Source organism: Colius striatus, chromosome 1, assembly GCF_028858725.1.
Source record: "Colius striatus isolate bColStr4 chromosome 1, bColStr4.1.hap1, whole genome shotgun sequence".
Taxonomy (NCBI): domain Eukaryota; kingdom Metazoa; phylum Chordata; class Aves; order Coliiformes; family Coliidae; genus Colius; species Colius striatus.
The window spans coordinates 150,242,019-150,259,880 of record NC_084759.1 but is presented as its reverse complement, the minus strand read 5'-3'; the positions used below and the strand labels follow the sequence as shown (position 1 = coordinate 150,259,880).

The window sequence follows — 17,862 nt, the reverse complement described above, 5'->3', positions numbered from 1 at the left end:
CCTCCACACCCTCCCTGGGCAGCCTGTGCAGGGCTCCCTCACCTGAACAGTGAAATAGTTTTTTCTTATGTTTAAGTGGAACTTTTTGTGTTCCAGCTTCATCCCATTACCCCTTGTCCTGTTGCTAGATATCATCGAAGAAAAGGGATGCCCCAACCTCCAGACACCCACCATTAGACACAAAATTGAAGTGAAGTGCTGCTAATTACAAGCAGTAAATCACATCTTTGTCCTGAACCTGACAGGTACACCTTGAAACACCTATAGTATTTTTTTTTCCCCTAAATGATCTTCCGTTAGATAAAGCAAGATTCAAGCTAGACTAAAAAGAATAAGGAGATATAGTTTATCTATAAGCCTTCTTAGAATCAAGAAATTAATATTACTCTTACCATTTTCATATCTCTTGAATGGATTAAACTTGGTCTGTCTCCCAGAATATCCCAAATCTTCACGTATTTGTCAGCGGATGATGTCACAAGGCACCCTTTGATCTGACTGCTTAGTTGTAGCCCTGGAAGATGAAGAGTACAGCAGTGTCAGAGCTCCAGGTCATCACTGTTTCACAGAGATGAGGATACATTTTGAAGTAAAGTCCTGAGAACAAATCCAGTATTCTCCTCACACCAAACTGTTCCAGAGCAAAGGAGCAAAACATTAATGAAAGTTTGATACTGCCACTGCTCCCTGCAGTGAGAGCAAACTGGCTTCATGTTGGCCTGTTTTGTCTCCCAATCTAACAACAGTGCAAAGACATCATTGTTCTCCTCCTTAATTCACATAATTTGGCTTCCCCAGGTAGTTTTCATCACTCATTTGCCAAAGACTATCTCTTCTGCTATACAAGACAATGGGGTATGTTCTTATGATCTCATTTTAGACATTATGTACTTCAGGTTGCTTTTAGAAGCTCCTCCACTGATCAAATAATTAAAGTAGCCTAAAGGAGGCTGTGGGAAGATCTTCCCATGTGCCATAAGTGAATCACCTCCAGAGTGAACTGCAGTATAAAATTACAGATAGAGAAGGTAAACATTATAGTTCATAATCCTGGACTTGATTTCAAGTTGTTTTTTTTCTTCCTCGCCCAAAAAACCACAGGGAGTATGTCCCAAGTGAATAGATGTCTTTTGACCTCCTTGTTCATGACACTCAGGGAGAAAAGTTCACTGCTGCTAAAACACTTTGCTTACAATGACTTCTCAGCAGAGATTTGTTTTGTGTGCCAGCCACTCATGACTGGTATTGCACAATTCTTAGTTGTTAAGCAAGGAATCAGTAGCATTTCAGGCCAGATGTGCCCTGCCACTGGGGACAAACACAACACCACACACATACACACCAGTTACCTGACACCTCTCCATCGTGAGCTTTCAGAGTAAAGAGCGGCTTTTGAGAACGTGCATCCAGGCAGTACACAAAGCCATCCTCCGTGCTTGCCTAAGGGAACATCAACATCTTAAAAACAAGCAGCTGTAGTCACTCATTTGGAAGAAAGCTTCCTATGAAATAATACCCACCCTCAGGTAAATCCCTGTGATCTGAGACAGATTTACACCACTTCTTGGCAGGGCATGTTACACTAAGCTTGGCTCTCATGCTAGGCAATGAAATACACAATCTTTAGGCTCCTAACTGTCAGTTCAAAGTTTTTGGAGCCATCCAGTGGCTGCATTGCAGCCCTGTGCAAAGTTAAGTGTGATTTTTACCAGGAGAGATGTACAACATACACCCAAAAGAAGTGAGAGATGGCTTTTGCTGGCTGTGTATACCAAGCAGCAGAGAATTAGACAGCCACTGAGATCATGAAAAAAAAGGTCTGGTTTTATTCCTGTTTGTAAGTTATATTATAAAAACCTCAACAAAAACACGGCATTTTTACTCCACACCAGCCAGGAGCACAGTGCTTTTTAGCCCTGATTTGAAACAATGAATTCATATTCAGGATCTTGGTTCTAATTAACGACTTCACAGCCACAAACGCCTCACTACATGAAACACAACAGCAACTATGCAAAGACAAACACATCCCAGCCACTGAACACCGTAACAACAGGGCAAAGATGCCACCTCTGGAGTGGAAAACCATCAGCATCAATTGCTTTTCTACTGTCACAATGAAGATACCAAGTAAGTACCTGGTCTCAACTTATTTGCTGAAAAAACTACCTAAACCCAGCCTGACATACACTGCAATTTAAAAATTAGCAACACCAACAGTCCAACTGTCTCATCAGCTCCATTATACGATTCAGAAACATTATAAACACAAAAATACGGGCTACGTGAAATGGCAACAGTCAACAGACCAAGAATAAAGGAGCATGTACTCACTAAGAAATTACAGGGTGAAAAATGGTTCCAAGTTACTCTTTCAACCTGACCACTGAACCTCCACACTCTGTGGTTATCTTGTGGGCTTCTGCAGTCATACAGCACAGCTGATCTATGGGAAAGGGGGATAAAAAATGGTAAAATACCCCAAATAATCAGGGCAGAACACTTTATGAAGTTAGGTTTACCACTGGCATCTATAGAAGGTCCCTGTGAAATACAATTAAAAAATTTAAATGGAAACAAGGCCAGTATTTAGTCTTCTAACTCAGTCACAGGTGGCGTGAAGCACATGCTTTTTCCATATGCTTCACAGCTTCATCTCAGTTACAAACAGCCACTCTATTAAAACTCAGCAAACAGAGCTTGATTGTACTCCATGCATTAGATATATATCATAAAGGAGACCATATTTATGCAACTATATCACTTAATTGTGAACAGACTTCATGAAGTCAACTAATAACTGTTCAAAAAGAATGTACCAATTAGGAAATCAATTTGTGATGCAAACATTTTCAAACACGCTTTAATAAAAACAAGTATTAAATTACTCTTCATGGGTGGTTAGGGAAATGCTACTCCAAAAAGGAGACAGCAGATGGGAGCCAACGTGGATTCACCAAGGAGAAGACCTGCTTGACCAAGCTGATGGTCTTCTACGAGGGCATAACTGGCTGGCTAAATGAGAGGACAGCAGCAGATGTTGTCTACCCTGACTTTGGGAAAGCCTTTGACACTGTCTCCCCTAACATCCTCACCAGAAAGCTCAGGCAGTGTGGTTTGGATGAGTGGACGGTGAGGTGGATCGAGAACTGGCTGAATGACAGAGCCCAGAGGGTAGTGATCAATGGCACCGGATCGAGTTGGAGGCCTGTGGCCAGTGGAGTTCCACAGGGATAGATTCTGGGGTCAGTCTTGTTCAACATCTTCATCAACGACCTGGATGAGGGGACAGAGTGCACCCTCAGCAAGTTTGCTGATGACACCAAACTGGGAGGACTGGCTGATTCACCAGAAGGCTGTGCTGCCATTCAGTGGGATCTCGACCAGCTTGAGAGTTGGGCAGAGAGGAACCTCATGAGGTTCAACGAGGACAAGTGCAGAGTCCTGCATCTGGGGAGGAACAACCCACATCTGGAGTACTGTGTCCAGTTTTGGGCTCTCCAATTCAAGAGTGACAGGGGACTTCTGGACAGTCCAGCAAAGGGCCACCAAAATGATCAGGGGAGTGGAACATCTCTTTTATGAAGAAAGGCTGCAGGACCTGGGGCTTTTTAGCCTGGAGAGGAGAAGACGGAGGGAGAACCTCATCAACACTTATAAGAACCTAAAGGGTGCGTGTCAAGAGGATGGGGTGAGTCTTTTTTCTGTAGGGCCCAGCGACAGGACAAAGGGTAATAAGCACAAGCTGCAACACAGGAAGTTCCACTTGAATGTGAGGGGAAATTTCTTTTCTGCTCAGGTGAGGGAGCCCTGGCACAGGCTGCCCAGGGTGGGCGTGGAGTCTCCATCTCTGGAGGTTTTCAAAACCTGCCTAGACATGTTCCTGTGTGACCTGATGGAGGTGAACCTGCTTTAGCAGGAGGGTTAGACTAGGTGATCTCTAGAGGTGCTTCCTAACTCCCACCATTCTCTGATTTTGAGTTAGTGGGTCCTTTGGGATTCCTTACAGGTATGTGCTCAGTCCAGTGGTGGCGCAATCTCTCCCAGCCCAAAAAGCTCCCGGATGCAAATGCAAGAGAGGAGTAATGATGCCACTCTCTCAACATCTCACCACAATCAACATCCACAGTGTAAGCCACTCCTAATCTATCCTACAATTAAAGCCAAAGAAGCATGGCTAAAATTTCTCAGCTCTTCTGCCAGGCATTTTACAACAGTAGTTTTAGAGTGGCAGGGCTTGGAAGAGTTTGAAATGGAACCGTTTTAGTACATATACAATTTTCAATGGTCTGACTTTCAGGTTATAAAGGAATCTGTCAATATTGAATAGAGGTATTGAACAGAGGCCACAAAGGTAGTCAGTCTACTAGTTTATAGATGATAGACTGGTTTCTAGGTGTCAGTGGTATCAAAGTGCTGGCTAAAAAGGGATCAAGTAGCTCGTCTCACTATTGGGACTTCTTTCTTCCTTCTACTAAAGGGAGTCATAAGGGATGACATTGGCCAGAAGCAGGTTCCTAACAACAATAAAAGGATCTTCTTCCATAATTTCACTTAAGCAGATACAGCAAAAGCTGAATAGAAGCCAGAGAACATAAGGGCTTCACCAAAGATAACAAGTCTTTAAATACTTTAACACAAGGACAAAAGTCTTAAAAGCAGAATTAAAGAATTGCTATAAGGACATTATGGTTGTAGAGGTAATTTTCTCATTTTCTTCTATGAGATGGGAGAACAGAGGGCAAGTTTTTTGGCTGGCAGGACTTACAAAAACTAGCAGCTACAGAGCCAGTCCAAGTGTGCAGACACAAATCTCGCAGCATCTCCAGGTTGCAATCACAGCAGACAGACTGCTAAACTTTGGCTGTGGCAGGCCTATCAAAGGAGGCTGGAGGGAGTAGACTGGGATTTTCAGGTCACTCAAGCCCCCACTCTGGTTTTACAGTCTGGCAAAATCTGGACAAGTTTTCACAGGAATGAGCAGTGACACGCTCCCAATGCAGAAAATGCCATAAGGCCAAATTAAGAAATAAATCCAGTTTGGAGCAGACACCTGGCACAGAAATGTCACGTCCAGATGGTTAAAGGATTTGGCCAGTCCTGAGAAAGAGGTAAGGAAAATTACATTTTGGCCACATATAAACCTGGCTGGAAAAAAAGAGCAGAATTACTCAAATCTGGCACAGTTCTAAGCAAGTGAAAAAGAAAACATGAGGCAACTTAACAGGCTTAATTCAATACTAATACCCTCCTCTATGTGCAACATTTGAAAACATGACCCCAACATACTTATCATATGATCCAGAAATAAGGGTCTGAGTTTCAAAGGGATGAAATTGCAACGTCTGAACCTAGGTAACAGAAGATTTTGTTTTTAAGAAAATGAGCACTCAGATAACACACACAAACAACAACTTTCTTTGAAGAGAGTACAATCCCTCCTGCCCCAAACCAGTGCATTTCCCTCAAAACAAACCTCTTATTAAGCTTGTTGATACTCAGATTTCTCATAAAACAGTGCAAGAGATGCCCACTGTTTTTATTTCAAACACCTCCCACTCAGTGGAAACCAGATATTTTCTGATATAATTTAAGTGAACAGAACCACATGCCCTGGATAAATATAAGCAGGAGGAGGTAAAAAGAATAGCTGCTCTCAGTTAGGGGAAAAATGCAAACATTAGCAAAAAAAATGAAAACCAGGAGTTTGCCAAGGGCAGGGACTTTGTTAACAGCAAAATCAAGTTATAGCTATTAATAACTAACTTTCACATTTTAATTACTCTGAGATTGGTTCATTTCTGAAGTACTCATCACTATGGTATTTTAGTATCATTTATTTTAAACTTTCCTTACCTAGGACACACTTTAACCAACGCTCATTGTTGCCTTAAGAGAGGGTTACTCTTTGACCTATGCTCAGAGCTCTATTTTTTGTAGTTTATACCAGCACTATCAGATTTCCAGCCATCAGGCTTTCACACAAAAGGCATTTTTCAAACTGCTGTAGATCTCTGCCAACTTTCTGAAGGATAAGTGACATAACATTTTTAAAAGCAAATAAGAGTGTTGTTCACACAAGCAACTGAGTCAGAAATTTAAACAATTCTGCAGGGCTGTTTGAATGTTACAGAATTGTTGTTCCAAGGGCTCACTATCTGCCAAGCAGCTAATGAAAAAGTGCAGTTATATTTTTGCCTCTGTGTTTTTTCAGTGGAAGAATCAGAGCAATTCTTACATACCTTGTCTGTATGTAGGGTCAGGCTGGCTGCTGGTTTACCCACAGACATATCCCACAAAATCACAGTATTGTCAGCAGATGCACTTGCTAAAACATTCCTGATAATGGATCAAAAAAACCAAAGTTTCCAAAATCTTTATAGAGGTGCAAAAAAATAACCATCAAAAATCCAAAACAGATACAGAGCTTGATTCTTAGATCAAGCAGTCTCTGGTCTATAGACTCTGTACCTCAAGCCTGAGGGTAACTCCCTGAAGGTAATTCAAAGTTACAAGTAAAGACTACAAACAGACTACATCACTCTATATTAGTACAACATAATAACAACATTGATCATTTTGCTTGTATTCCCCCCGCCCCTCAACACCACTTAAAATATCATCTAGTGGAAGACTTCTCAAACAAAATGGAGTGAGAAAGGCTTTTAAGCACTTCCTTTCCTTTGACATTATGATAATATTTTTAAGCATTACCTGTGCAACTTAGTTCTGTTTGCACGTGCACACAGACAAGGGCCACACAAACCTGCTTGTAAGTGATTTTGCCTTTTATCATCTCAGTGTTTGTACACCAAACTACTGAAGACCCAATACTGCATACCCTTCAGAGAACCCTGACATTTCAGTTACCCCTAACATTTTAGTGACTTTGCAGGTTCCACATTTCAACTGAAACTTGACCAATCGTGTTAAGAGCAATAAACACATAGTTTAGAAGTTTAAATCAGAAAAAAACTCGTATCATTTCCAAAGGCTTGCCAAGCACACAATACAGTTGCTACCACTGCTCCACCGGTCTTAAAACCAGATTTGTTACCTCAACATGTTGTTTCTGATTTAAACTGTTCCTCCCCTCCTCACCTTTTCCTTTTTATATTAACCAACGGTTTCTGACAAGGAGATAGCAATCTCCTGGGAACACTGTTTTCCCAAACAGTGTTATGAGGGGAAGTTAAGAAAATGCACAGTGAAGCCTATGAGAACATTTTACAGTAACACCATTCCGACCTAAAGGCAGAAGGTTATTTATAAAGCTGTCACTGCACAGTCTTTCTTAAAAAAAGCTCACAAACAACAACAAAACATTTAAATGTAAGCTGCTACAAGGAGTTCTTTGTTTTGCCCCTAAGCTTCCCACTTCAAGGCTGTTTTTATTTCCTGAAAGATCCATCAGTATCAATGAGTTGGTAACTCAGCACTTACACAACTATGCATTCCAGACACTTAGCTATTGTAGCCATCATTTTTCTCATTGGTCTCTTATCACCAGACAGCCATTTCTAGGTATATGAAAGCTACTCATTTGTAAGACTGATGGAATGAACTACCAAACTCTATGCGTGTGTGTATCATTTAAGAACAACAGACAGTGAACTGTAAATTAAGAGTGCAATTTGTGTACATTTACTGCTTGTCTCCGTGAGTGCTTATTAACAAAGCATTACAAGTGAAAGCTTACACCTGCTCCTCAGGAGTATGCAGAATTCACTGTATGTATCTCCAGAGGCAAGGAAAAAAACCCCAAAGCATTTAAAAAACTAACACAGTAGACTTTGTCTGACTGGAACAGTTGCAAGGCCCATGCTGAGGATCCTCTGACAGCTGAACTGTTAAAAACCACCTAAGCAATAAAAACCAGCAGCGTCTTTACTTCAGTCAGCACATTGTCCTTGACCTCTCCCCCAAGATGGGCCGGCTTTGTGTTACTTCAACAGAAGCACTTCAGTGCCAGTTCATTCAGGCAACAGGGAATTCTCTCCGCCTGTGATCACTCAAAGGTCAGAGGCATTTCTATAACTAGGGCTTTTACACTCTATTTTCTGTTCACAGCTCTGTGGCAAAAGCCAGAGGGGGAAAAAAGAGCATCGCAAGGACTTATTTCTATAAATCCACTTCCATCCGTTGAAAGAGTGGTTTAGGTATTGGCAGATTGGTACAGATCAGGGCAGCCCTTCTGCTTCTTTTAATGTCTAACTTAAATGCAGCTGATTAGCCTTGCCCTCATCTGGACAGCCTGCAAATAAAGAAGTGATCTGCAGCAACACATAGGTTTTAAGAAAACATAAATCAAGATTTCTAGTTAAAAAGAAAAGAGGGGGTGTGTATTTCTGAGAACTGATTCATTTCAACACTGCTTTCAAGTCCAATAGATAAGAGTTTGGATTTGTGTGAAAAATTTATACATAATTAAGTATGCAAATTTCAAACAATCCACTGTTACTGAAGTATTCTTTTACCTGCTTTGTTTATTCCAGGAAAGATCAAGCACAGCATCAGTATGTCCTTGCACTGTCTCATCCGAAGATAAACTCTGTGTATGCAGATACAACATAAACAGGCTTTGGAAGATTGCATCTCCAGTGGAAATCAAGTATCACAGTACATGCTTACCAATTCCTCAATGCCTTCACAAACAACTCATAAATTATTCTGGCAGCAACAAAGCTTTTGATGGAACAGTCTCTGCAGTAGCCACACATCAACTCCTACCTCAGATCTCAGATTGCTTCATTCCCAGCTGCTGGGCTTACAGAACTGGCAACTCCCTTCAGGGCAGGAGAAGAAATTTCATTGTCTCCAGCTAACACTGCTGCTTTCAGAAGCTGCTTTCTAACCACGCCTGGCAGTTCCTCCTCTCTACTTCCAACTAACTGAGCTCCTACAAATTCTAAGTTAAAATGCTTAAGCTTCAAAGTTTCCTGGACAGCAATTTGAAAGCCACCTTATTCCTCCTCTGCTCTTAATTCCAGGCTTTAATTATCCATACAGAGAACAATTAGCATTTAAAGTTGAGGTAACATTTTTGAATGGTAAACAGCAATTCTGATAACTCAGTGATTTTTAAGAAAGTTTCACAGAATAAATTCCCCTTCCAAGGATATTTTTTTTCTAGGGAGCCTTTAAGCACTTCCTGAAGCACTTACAATAAGTAAAATACAGAAAATTTAAGTTATGTCATATTTCAGACTTGTTTTGTATATCAAAGCATTTGGACAAACCATAGCAACTAACTCAGGCATACAGCGAGGATCAGATTCATCTCAGATGACTTAGCACCCATTCTAAAAACTCAGTCTTCCTCTTTGGCAGTTAAGGTTTCCTCTGAGCTCCACTAAAAGAATCTCAGCCATTTTCTGGGTGTGTCTCACCTTGGACAATCTTGATGCCTGGTTTAAAGTACATTTAAAGTTTACATAAAGTTAGCAGAGGTGAATCCTGAGTCAATGTATTATATTACTGTTAACTTTGTCCTTTATTCCTCAATGCCTTTTCAACTCTGAGAGTGACAGGAAAGTACCAATCTAAACTTATTTCAGACCACCATGTTACCTTTTGTAGCCTGTCTAAACACCATCTTTCAACATGACAGACAGAATTAAACCAGTTGATCTGGGATTTTGTCCTTGTAAGAAAAAACAAAGTAATAAGGACATTATCCTTGCTTTAAGTTCCCTCCTCCTTCACAATACTTACTTTCTTTCCTTTCTTTTTCTTCTTCTTCTCTTTCTTGCTTCCAAGAGAAAATGCTGGTTCTAAAGATTCTACTATATCGAGGTCCCAAATGTCAATAACTGGGGTCATGTTACCCACTGCAACATAATTTCCTACAAGCAGAAACCAAAATGCAACCACATTTACTTAGAGTTATGAAACAGCATATCTGGCAATACAGCTCTTATTTCTTTAAGAAAAACCTATACTTATGTGTCAGAATCTTCTACTCAAACATCTCTGATAACTGTACGTGACAAGGAGAAATAGAAACACTTCAACTGACAGCAGATGTTGCCAGAAAAAACAATTGACTTGCTCTCCAATATACTCTCCCTTCAGTACAAATAACTCTTCAAAGAGGCTGTGTGAACTTGTTCCACAAGTTTTGGGGTTTAAGAAAAAAACCACAAAACAAACCAACAAAAAAAACCCCACACTCCTTGTTCTGTGAAAAACCCTCAAACCTCTGTAAAATACAGGAAAAAGGTTCCTAAATAGATAATTGTACATAAATGTTGCTACATTTTACAGCTAATCAACTGCACTGGCCATAACGAGTGTGAACAAAAGCAACCTTTCATTTGCACATGGAAATAAAGCAGATTAGAGAAGAACTCGCTTTGGTCTGCTAATTAACAATGATTTCACTATTTGTAATGAAACTAGTATTTTAGTCAAGTCACATGTGATGTTGTTATGATGATAACTCATACACTAATAAACAAAAAAACCTGATATTCATTTTTTTTCAATCCTAATACGTTTGGTTTACTTCTGTTCGTATCACTGGAGGAAAAGATTTAGTGACAACACTACATTCATACACTTTTCAACTAAAAATTATTTAACTGAACATTTACAGCATCCTTTGTCATTTACCTAGTGATGCATCGGGACTAGGATCAAAATTCAACCACTCCAGACTTAGAGGGTAAGCAGGTAAGATAATATCGTGATGTACATAAAATGAGTTCTCTTCATGGTTATAAACTGAAAAAGAATTAAAGATATACAAGATATCAGTGAAGGGGAAAAGCAAGCAACTATAAACATTTCACTTACGCAAAAGGCAGATGTGGCAAACACTGAATTGTTAAGGAGATCTAGAATCGCAGAATCATTTCAGTTGGAAGAGACTTTTAAGATCATTGAGTCCAGCCTTTGTCCCAGCCCTATCAACCACTAGACCATTTCCTTAAGTGCAACATCCACTCATCTCTGAAACACCTCCAAGGATGGTGACTCCACCACCTCCCTGGGAAACTCATTCCAATGCCTGACAATCCTTTCAGGAAAGAAATTCCTTCTCATATCCAGCCTGAACCTTCCCTGGTGCAACTTGAGGCTGTTTCCTCTTGTTCTATTGGTTGTTACTAGGGAGAACAGACTGACCCCCACCTCACTATAACCTCTTTCAGGTAGTTGTAGACAGTGATAAGGTCTTCCCTGAGCTTTCTTTTCTCCAGACCAAACAGCTCCAGATCCCTCAGCCATTCCTCACAGAAGACATGCTCCAAATCCTTTTCTAGCTTGGTAGCCCATCTCTCTATCCTCTCCAGGTGTTTTCAGAGTTTTAGTGTAGAGGCCACAGCCTCCAAGTACTAATGTTATGCCTTATAGAACAACACGAACCAAACATTCTCCTGTGTACTTGAGATAAAGAAGCGACAAGTTCAGCAAACCTTCGATGCGTTACTCTTAGCATACTACACTGCTTTGTTTTTAAGATCACTTCAAAACAAACTCCTTATCCATAACTTTCTACACCAGGACACATGAATAAAGGCTAAGACAATAATTCTAAAAAAATAGCAATTAAAAAAAAAAGGAGTGAAATCAAGGGGGAAATGAAGGTAAAAGGCAAAAGGTTTTCAAACAAAAGAACGCTGAAGTAGTCAGATGAAGTTACCTTTAGCAGGTTTTAACTGAGGTACAAGAAGAGTTTTGGTAAAGCAACCATACAGTAAACACAGCATTCCCTTTAGCCAGTTATTTTTCTCCTTATAATAAAAGAATTCACTAACTGGATAGCAGAGAAAACTCACTAATTATTTTAGTAAGATGGTATCACCACACACACAAAATCACTGTGTTTTTTTTAAATGCATGTGCCAGATGTTCAGATACTAACTAAAGTCTTCAGTTAACTAAGTAGTCTTAGTAGTTAACTAAGACAGGATTAGGGTTACTCAATGTTAGAAGCTGCAGATGTCTGTGCTATTGTTTTATGAGTTTATACTGAGAAAATAAAACAGTTAAGAACATTTGTGAACACCTCCAGATACAGAAAACTTCAGACGCTGGTAGCTGAAGAGATGCTTTCAAACACTTTGGTCTTGCTGTTTTCTTAACACAGAATACTTTGCTTGCAGAAACATATACTAAGCAAAGGTAGCCAAAAACACTCCCCCAAAGAACCACCATAAGAAACGATGGTAACTTCAGAACACTCAGTAGCACCCCTTGCTGCAACAGAGAACTTTCACACAGTAAAACTAAACCCATCCCTAGGACAAGTGGTATTCAGACCTTATTAAGGATCATCTTTTCTAAAACTAAGATGATAAAGATGCTGATTCTCCTACTCCTAACAGTGTAAATCCCATTTAAAGAAGCAAGGAGAAAGCTGAAGGAAAAAAAAAACCAAACATCAAAACAATGAACCCAATGAACCACTAGAGGAAGCTTGCAAGAGTTGGAAGGTAAGACTGTTTGGAAGAAAGATGGAATGTTCAGAGAAAATACTGTGGCATTTTTATTCTAAGTGTCATAAAAAATGAAATAAAGAAACAATATATAGCCTGAAAAAGGCACACTATCCTCTAAATAACTATAACTTCACAAGAAACACACTAGTTCTGGAAAGAGGCTAAAGCACCATGACATAGGAAAGTGGGCAGAACATTCAAGCAGATGGGGAGGAAAAAGAAAGCCAAAACCTAACACCCCCCACCTTCAATCTACACAGCCATGTGAACCAGGCTGGGCAAGACATAACCCCTGCATTCACCCTAAGGAAGAAATCCTGTGTTGCTTACCATGGACCTCCAAACTACAGTAGTCTTTATCAACTCTGCCACAAAGGACAAGATTGTCACTGGGCTTAATCAAAAAGTCTTCCTCCTCATATTGATCCTGAACAGTAAAATGGAGAGAACAAAGGATGTTAAGGAAAGCACATGAATGCAAAAAACTACACATGCTCAAAAGGCTGCACTGCTAACAAATTTTTAACCATAACCAAAACCACTCAAAACCCAACACCCTGCTGCCCGCCCACCTAAAACCATCTTACAGTGGCAAACAGAGAAAGGCAGGGACCAGAGTTGATCACAGGGAGATTAAATGGTTAGTATATAGACTGAAGGATTGTTTATGTGAACCTAGGCAGATTAAAAGAGATGTTTAATTACCAAATATGAAACCATATTTTGAGGCTACCATAATGCTGCTGAAAAGAAAATCACCACCAGAAGCCCAAACACACAGCTTATTTCCCTCATGCTCTCGTGCCTTGAGCATTTCTATATAGTGTAACAACGTTTTACACAATAAGCATATTGTAAATCCTCGCATCCAGGAAGCAATTGCAAGAGCATTAAAGCACTGTCTGCTTTCTGGAAAACATTTCCAGAAAAGTACTGCCTACAGCTATACTGGGCATTCAGCTGTACCAGAACAGATGTAACCTCTCATCTAATTTTTATTGTTACTGAGGAATGGAAGGCATTCAGGGAATTTTTGTTAGTGGAAAACTAAGAACTGTACATAAAAGTGAAGAGTCTTACACAGAATACCATCCTTCTAAAACACAACACACACAAGACTTATTGTTGCAAGATTTTTTATTGCTTTTTTTTTCTCTTCAAGCACCTTTTCAGTATTTGAATTCCATCAAGTTCCACAATCCTTTGAATTCATCAATTTAATGTTACACAACACTTAGTCTTCAACAGTGCTAGTAGGAAATACTAAAAGACAACATGAAATACATGCTGAAGAACTAAAAATTGCTCTCTTTCAGAATCTGAAGAAAGGACTTGAGTGTATAAAGAAAGGCCTGAAAGAAAGGTCCCTGGGAGAAAGTTAGCTTTTCTGACACAGAATAAATGCAGCTCATATTCCCTCTGAAATCCTGTGTGGATACTTCTTTGACTATAAAAAAAAAAAAATCACTTTTAAAGCATTTCTCTCCTCTACTGGTACACAGGAGCAAGAAAAACCATCAACCGGTCACTGGAACACAGAGGAAACATATAGTGCCTCCAAGTTCACATAGTCAGTAATCTCCTTTTAAAGATATCTGCCTTCCTCCTTGAGCTTTGTTTATGGGATGTGAAGTCACTGTTAACAGCTCCTTGTCTGAGACCACACATGTCTAACAAAGTCCCCTGACACACAAAACAGACACTGTGGTAGAAGCCTGCAGCTACTCTTTTCTTTCAATCTCACTAGCTTTGTAAAGAATCCAACAGTATAGAAAGGATGTCAGAATCTTTATGCTTATAAGAGGTCACAAAAATTCACCTCTCCAGCACTCTGCCCCAGACAGAACCATAGAATTGTTTCAGCTGAAAGACACCTTTAAGATCATGGAGTCCATCCTTTGTCCTAGCCCTACAGTCTCTCCTGGTTGCTCTCTAGATTACATTGTCTCACCATGCAATCACACCTTGTAACTCTCCAAGTAAATTAAGTCAATCACAAGTTGCAACCTGTCCTTCTGAACTAAACTGTGGGACATTCTCTGGAATCTCTCCATATCTTTGCTGAAGAGGCACCCTGTATTCTAGCCAAGGCAACACTGATGTTAAGTGGAGTAGTCTTACCTCGTCTTGCATGCTGCATCCCTGTTTGCCAGAAAAAGACAAACAGGCTGCCTAACAGCACAGCTGACACATGTAGCTTGTGTTAGATTACAGACAGAGACTTCTTCAATCCCTGTAGAGCTCCTAAAAAGCCAGCTCCTGAAAAAATGTTCCCCATCTGATACTCGGTGGAAACCAATACAGGCAGAAGCAGCCAACTACACAGTATGCTCTGCATATTTGCTTAATGGAGATGTATTACTTGATGTCACACCTCTAATTTGACCCATAGCTTGTCTCCACGTCAGCTTGGTTTCTTCCACAAACTGGTGGAAGGTGTAAGACTCCTGCAGTTTGGGAAGATCTCCAATTCAGGTTGTTAGTAGCCTCAGATTTGTTATTTCTTCAGGTACTTTTGGTGTCCTACTAAATAGGGGACAAACCAAGAAGCACTTGGTTTAAATAATGAGCCAGTTCACCTTAAGATCTGACTTAAACCTCAAAAGCACATGTAGAAGGGACTGCACAAAGACACCTTAAAAGAGATCCATCTGATAAAAAATCTGGCTCACCTTTGGAAAAGGTCTGCAAGCACTTACAGATCTTAAGGCAGTGTAGAAAACTTAATTGATTTTTAAGTTATGCTGTTTATGTACGTAAACATATGCAAGTTTAAGCTGTTTAAGATTTTTATAGTACTTACAGTGGTTTTTAGAGTGATGTAAGGATCATGCTCATTACTTCCATATACTGCCAGAGTAGCTAAAGAGTCTCCAAGCTGCAAATCTAGATGGGAATTTCAGAACATATTGTATACATGTCAGTGACAGGTGAAGTTAGAAATTCCTGTACCAATACTTGTATTACAAAATATCAGGAGTGGGCTAAACGAACTTCCAAGTTCCAAATATAAGAACCTCAGTGAGCTAAGATTCTTAGTGCTTTCAGGGACTTCTGCTGCTCTGCTCCAGCTCTACAGGAGGAGAGTGACAATATTTCCAACATGCTCTCAGTTCTACTGTCAGGAAGGGGGACAACTAAATTGTTTCACTCACCAAATGACTTCCAAAACTAGGACAAGTAAATGATTAAAAATGTGATCTAACATTTGAAACATAGCACTGTGTAGATTTAGGATACCAATGTCTTAAATACAACAAGAAGTGAAAAGGTTCTTTGCTTGTACAGCATATCTGGCATTTGAAGTTTTCTTACCTGCGTGTTCCTCTTCATCGTAATTTTCCAAATCATACTCATCCAGTTCATGATCAGACTGCTCTCCGTTTTTATCAGAAGACTCAGCTCTGTCAGGAACGGCTCCATTCGTGTCATGTGCAGTTTGGTCTTCACTGCTACCATCAGCACCATCCCTGTTTAAAGACACACACCCCTGAAAAACCGTGACAGACATTTAGAACGCTTCCAGCTAATCGCTTAGGGGACTGCTAATGAGATTCCAGAGAAGGAGACTCCACACTGTCTTTCCCTGGGCAGCCTTGCAAGGGCTCCCTCACTTGAACAGGAAAGAAGTTTCTCCTTAAGTAGAATTTTTTATGTTCCAGCTTCTTTCCATTACCCCAGCTCCTATCACTGGACACTACATAAAAAAATGTTGCCCCATCCTCTTGTCATGCACCTTTTAAACACTTGTAGGTATTAATGAGTTATAATGAATATTAATAAGCCCACTGTGGCCCCCCGACTTGCTTCCATTGCAACACCTCACCCTCAGCTGCTACTTTTTCCATCAGCTTGGGACTTCCATCTCGGTTTGCCACATCTCCAGAGCATCCACGGTTACTACCCCAACTTCTTCCTTCCTGCCTGGAGATGGGAATGGCACTTCCAGCCATGACCAGGCCCTGAGCAAGTTCCTGCAGATCTCATCCAAAACGCCTGGCCAGTCTGACAGCACACTGCTGACAAGTGAAGAACTGCATGGCCAGGCTGTGCACCACCCACACCGAAAGCAGGACATGCTCCATCCCATGTTTCCCCTTTCCCTCTCCGGACACACAACCCTCCCAGGACATCAGCCTCACTTGACACAGTCGCTGCAGGAGGAACTTTGCTCCCTGCAGTCATTGCTCCCTGCTGCTTCGCTGAAGCCTGGCCTCCAGTGATCTCCCCCACAGGGGTGCTGGTACCTGAGCCCTCTCCTCCGCAGCTCTGCCTGCGGCAAGGCCCAGGGGGCTCTGACTCAGCCACCGTCAGACCAGAGCTCACAGTCACAGAATCTTAAGGGTTGGAAGGGATCTCGAAAGATCATCTAGTCTAACCCCCCTGCCAAAGCAGGACCACTTAGAGTAGGTCATAGAATGATAGGGGTTGGAAGGGACCTTTAGAGATCATCTAGTCGAACCTCCCTGCAGAAGCAGGTTCACCTAGATCAGGCTGCATAGGAACGTGTCCAGGTGGGTCTCGAAGACCTCCAAGGAAGAAGACTCCACACCCTCCCTGGGTAGCCTGTGCCAGGGCTCCCTCACCTCAACAGTGAAATAGCTTTTTCTTATGTTTAAATGGAACTTTTTGTGTTCCAGTTTCATCCCATTACCCCTTGTCCTGTTGCTAGATACCACTGAAAAAAGAGATGTCCTAATCTCCTGACACCCACCCTTTAGATATTTGTAAATATGAATGAGATCTCCCCTCAGTCTCCTCTTCTCCAGACTAAACAGCCCCAGTTCCCGCAGCCTTTCCTCATACGGAAGATGCTCCAGTCCCCTGATCATCTTGGTGGCCCTGCGCTGGACTCTCTTCAGAAGTTCTCTGTCTCTCTTGAGCTGGGGAGCCCAGAATTGGTCACACAGGAACTCATCCAGATGGGTTTTAAATGTCTCCAGAAAAGGAGATTCAACAACCAGCCTGTTCCAGTGCTCTGTTATCCTCATAGTGAAGAAATGCCTTTCTTTGGAACCTCTTGTGTTCCCAGTTTATACTCATTGCCTGTTAAGCTCGGACCGGCCTCCCTCCCCCCGCCCCGCCCCCCCAGCTCACCCCAGCCTGTCCTGGGCCTCCTCGATGAGACCGTTCAGCTCCTCCTCGGTGAGCTGCACCTGCGGGACGGACACAGAGACAGGTGAGAGTGCCGGCGGCAAGCGAGGGTCGCCTCCCCACTCCTTTCCCTTCCCCTCCCTTCAGCCTGGTCCCTGCGCACACCTTGTCCGGCGTTTCCTTGGCCACGCCGCAGCGCACCCAGGCCGCGCACGTCACGGGGCAGCTCATGGCGGTGCGGGGCGGCACGTGCGAGCGGCCCCGGCGCGCACCGAGTGACGTGTGTGACGGGGGAACCCCACTGGCGACAGCGCAGCGGCCCGGA

The 17,862-nt window shown here is 41.6% G+C and overlaps 1 protein-coding gene across 3 annotated transcripts in view; it reads right to left on the bottom strand.

Annotated features, from left to right (window-relative positions):
• The window catches only part of PWP1 (PWP1 homolog, endonuclein), a 21,782-nt gene extending 3,920 nt beyond the window's left edge, over positions 1 to 17,862 (bottom strand). For 2 of the 3 annotated variants that reach the window (XM_062011805.1, XM_062011794.1), the window contains exons 1-13: positions 17,703 to 17,862; positions 17,541 to 17,599; positions 15,759 to 15,913; positions 15,247 to 15,329; positions 12,774 to 12,870; positions 10,615 to 10,725; positions 9,715 to 9,845; positions 8,478 to 8,551; positions 6,243 to 6,339; positions 5,290 to 5,351; positions 2,335 to 2,446; positions 1,350 to 1,440; positions 393 to 514 (exon numbers count right to left, since the gene is read on the bottom strand). In XM_062011805.1, the coding sequence (XP_061867789.1) occupies positions 393 to 514; positions 1,350 to 1,440; positions 2,335 to 2,446; positions 5,290 to 5,351; positions 6,243 to 6,339; positions 8,478 to 8,551; positions 9,715 to 9,845; positions 10,615 to 10,725; positions 12,774 to 12,870; positions 15,247 to 15,329; positions 15,759 to 15,913; positions 17,541 to 17,599; positions 17,703 to 17,768 (1,260 nt within the window). In that variant the 5' untranslated portion in view covers positions 17,769 to 17,862. The remainder of the gene's footprint in view (positions 1 to 392; positions 515 to 1,349; positions 1,441 to 2,334; positions 2,447 to 5,289; positions 5,352 to 6,242; positions 6,340 to 8,477; positions 8,552 to 9,714; positions 9,846 to 10,614; positions 10,726 to 12,773; positions 12,871 to 15,246; positions 15,330 to 15,758; positions 15,914 to 17,540; positions 17,600 to 17,702) is intronic. The other variant, XM_062011813.1, reaches the window with a different exon arrangement.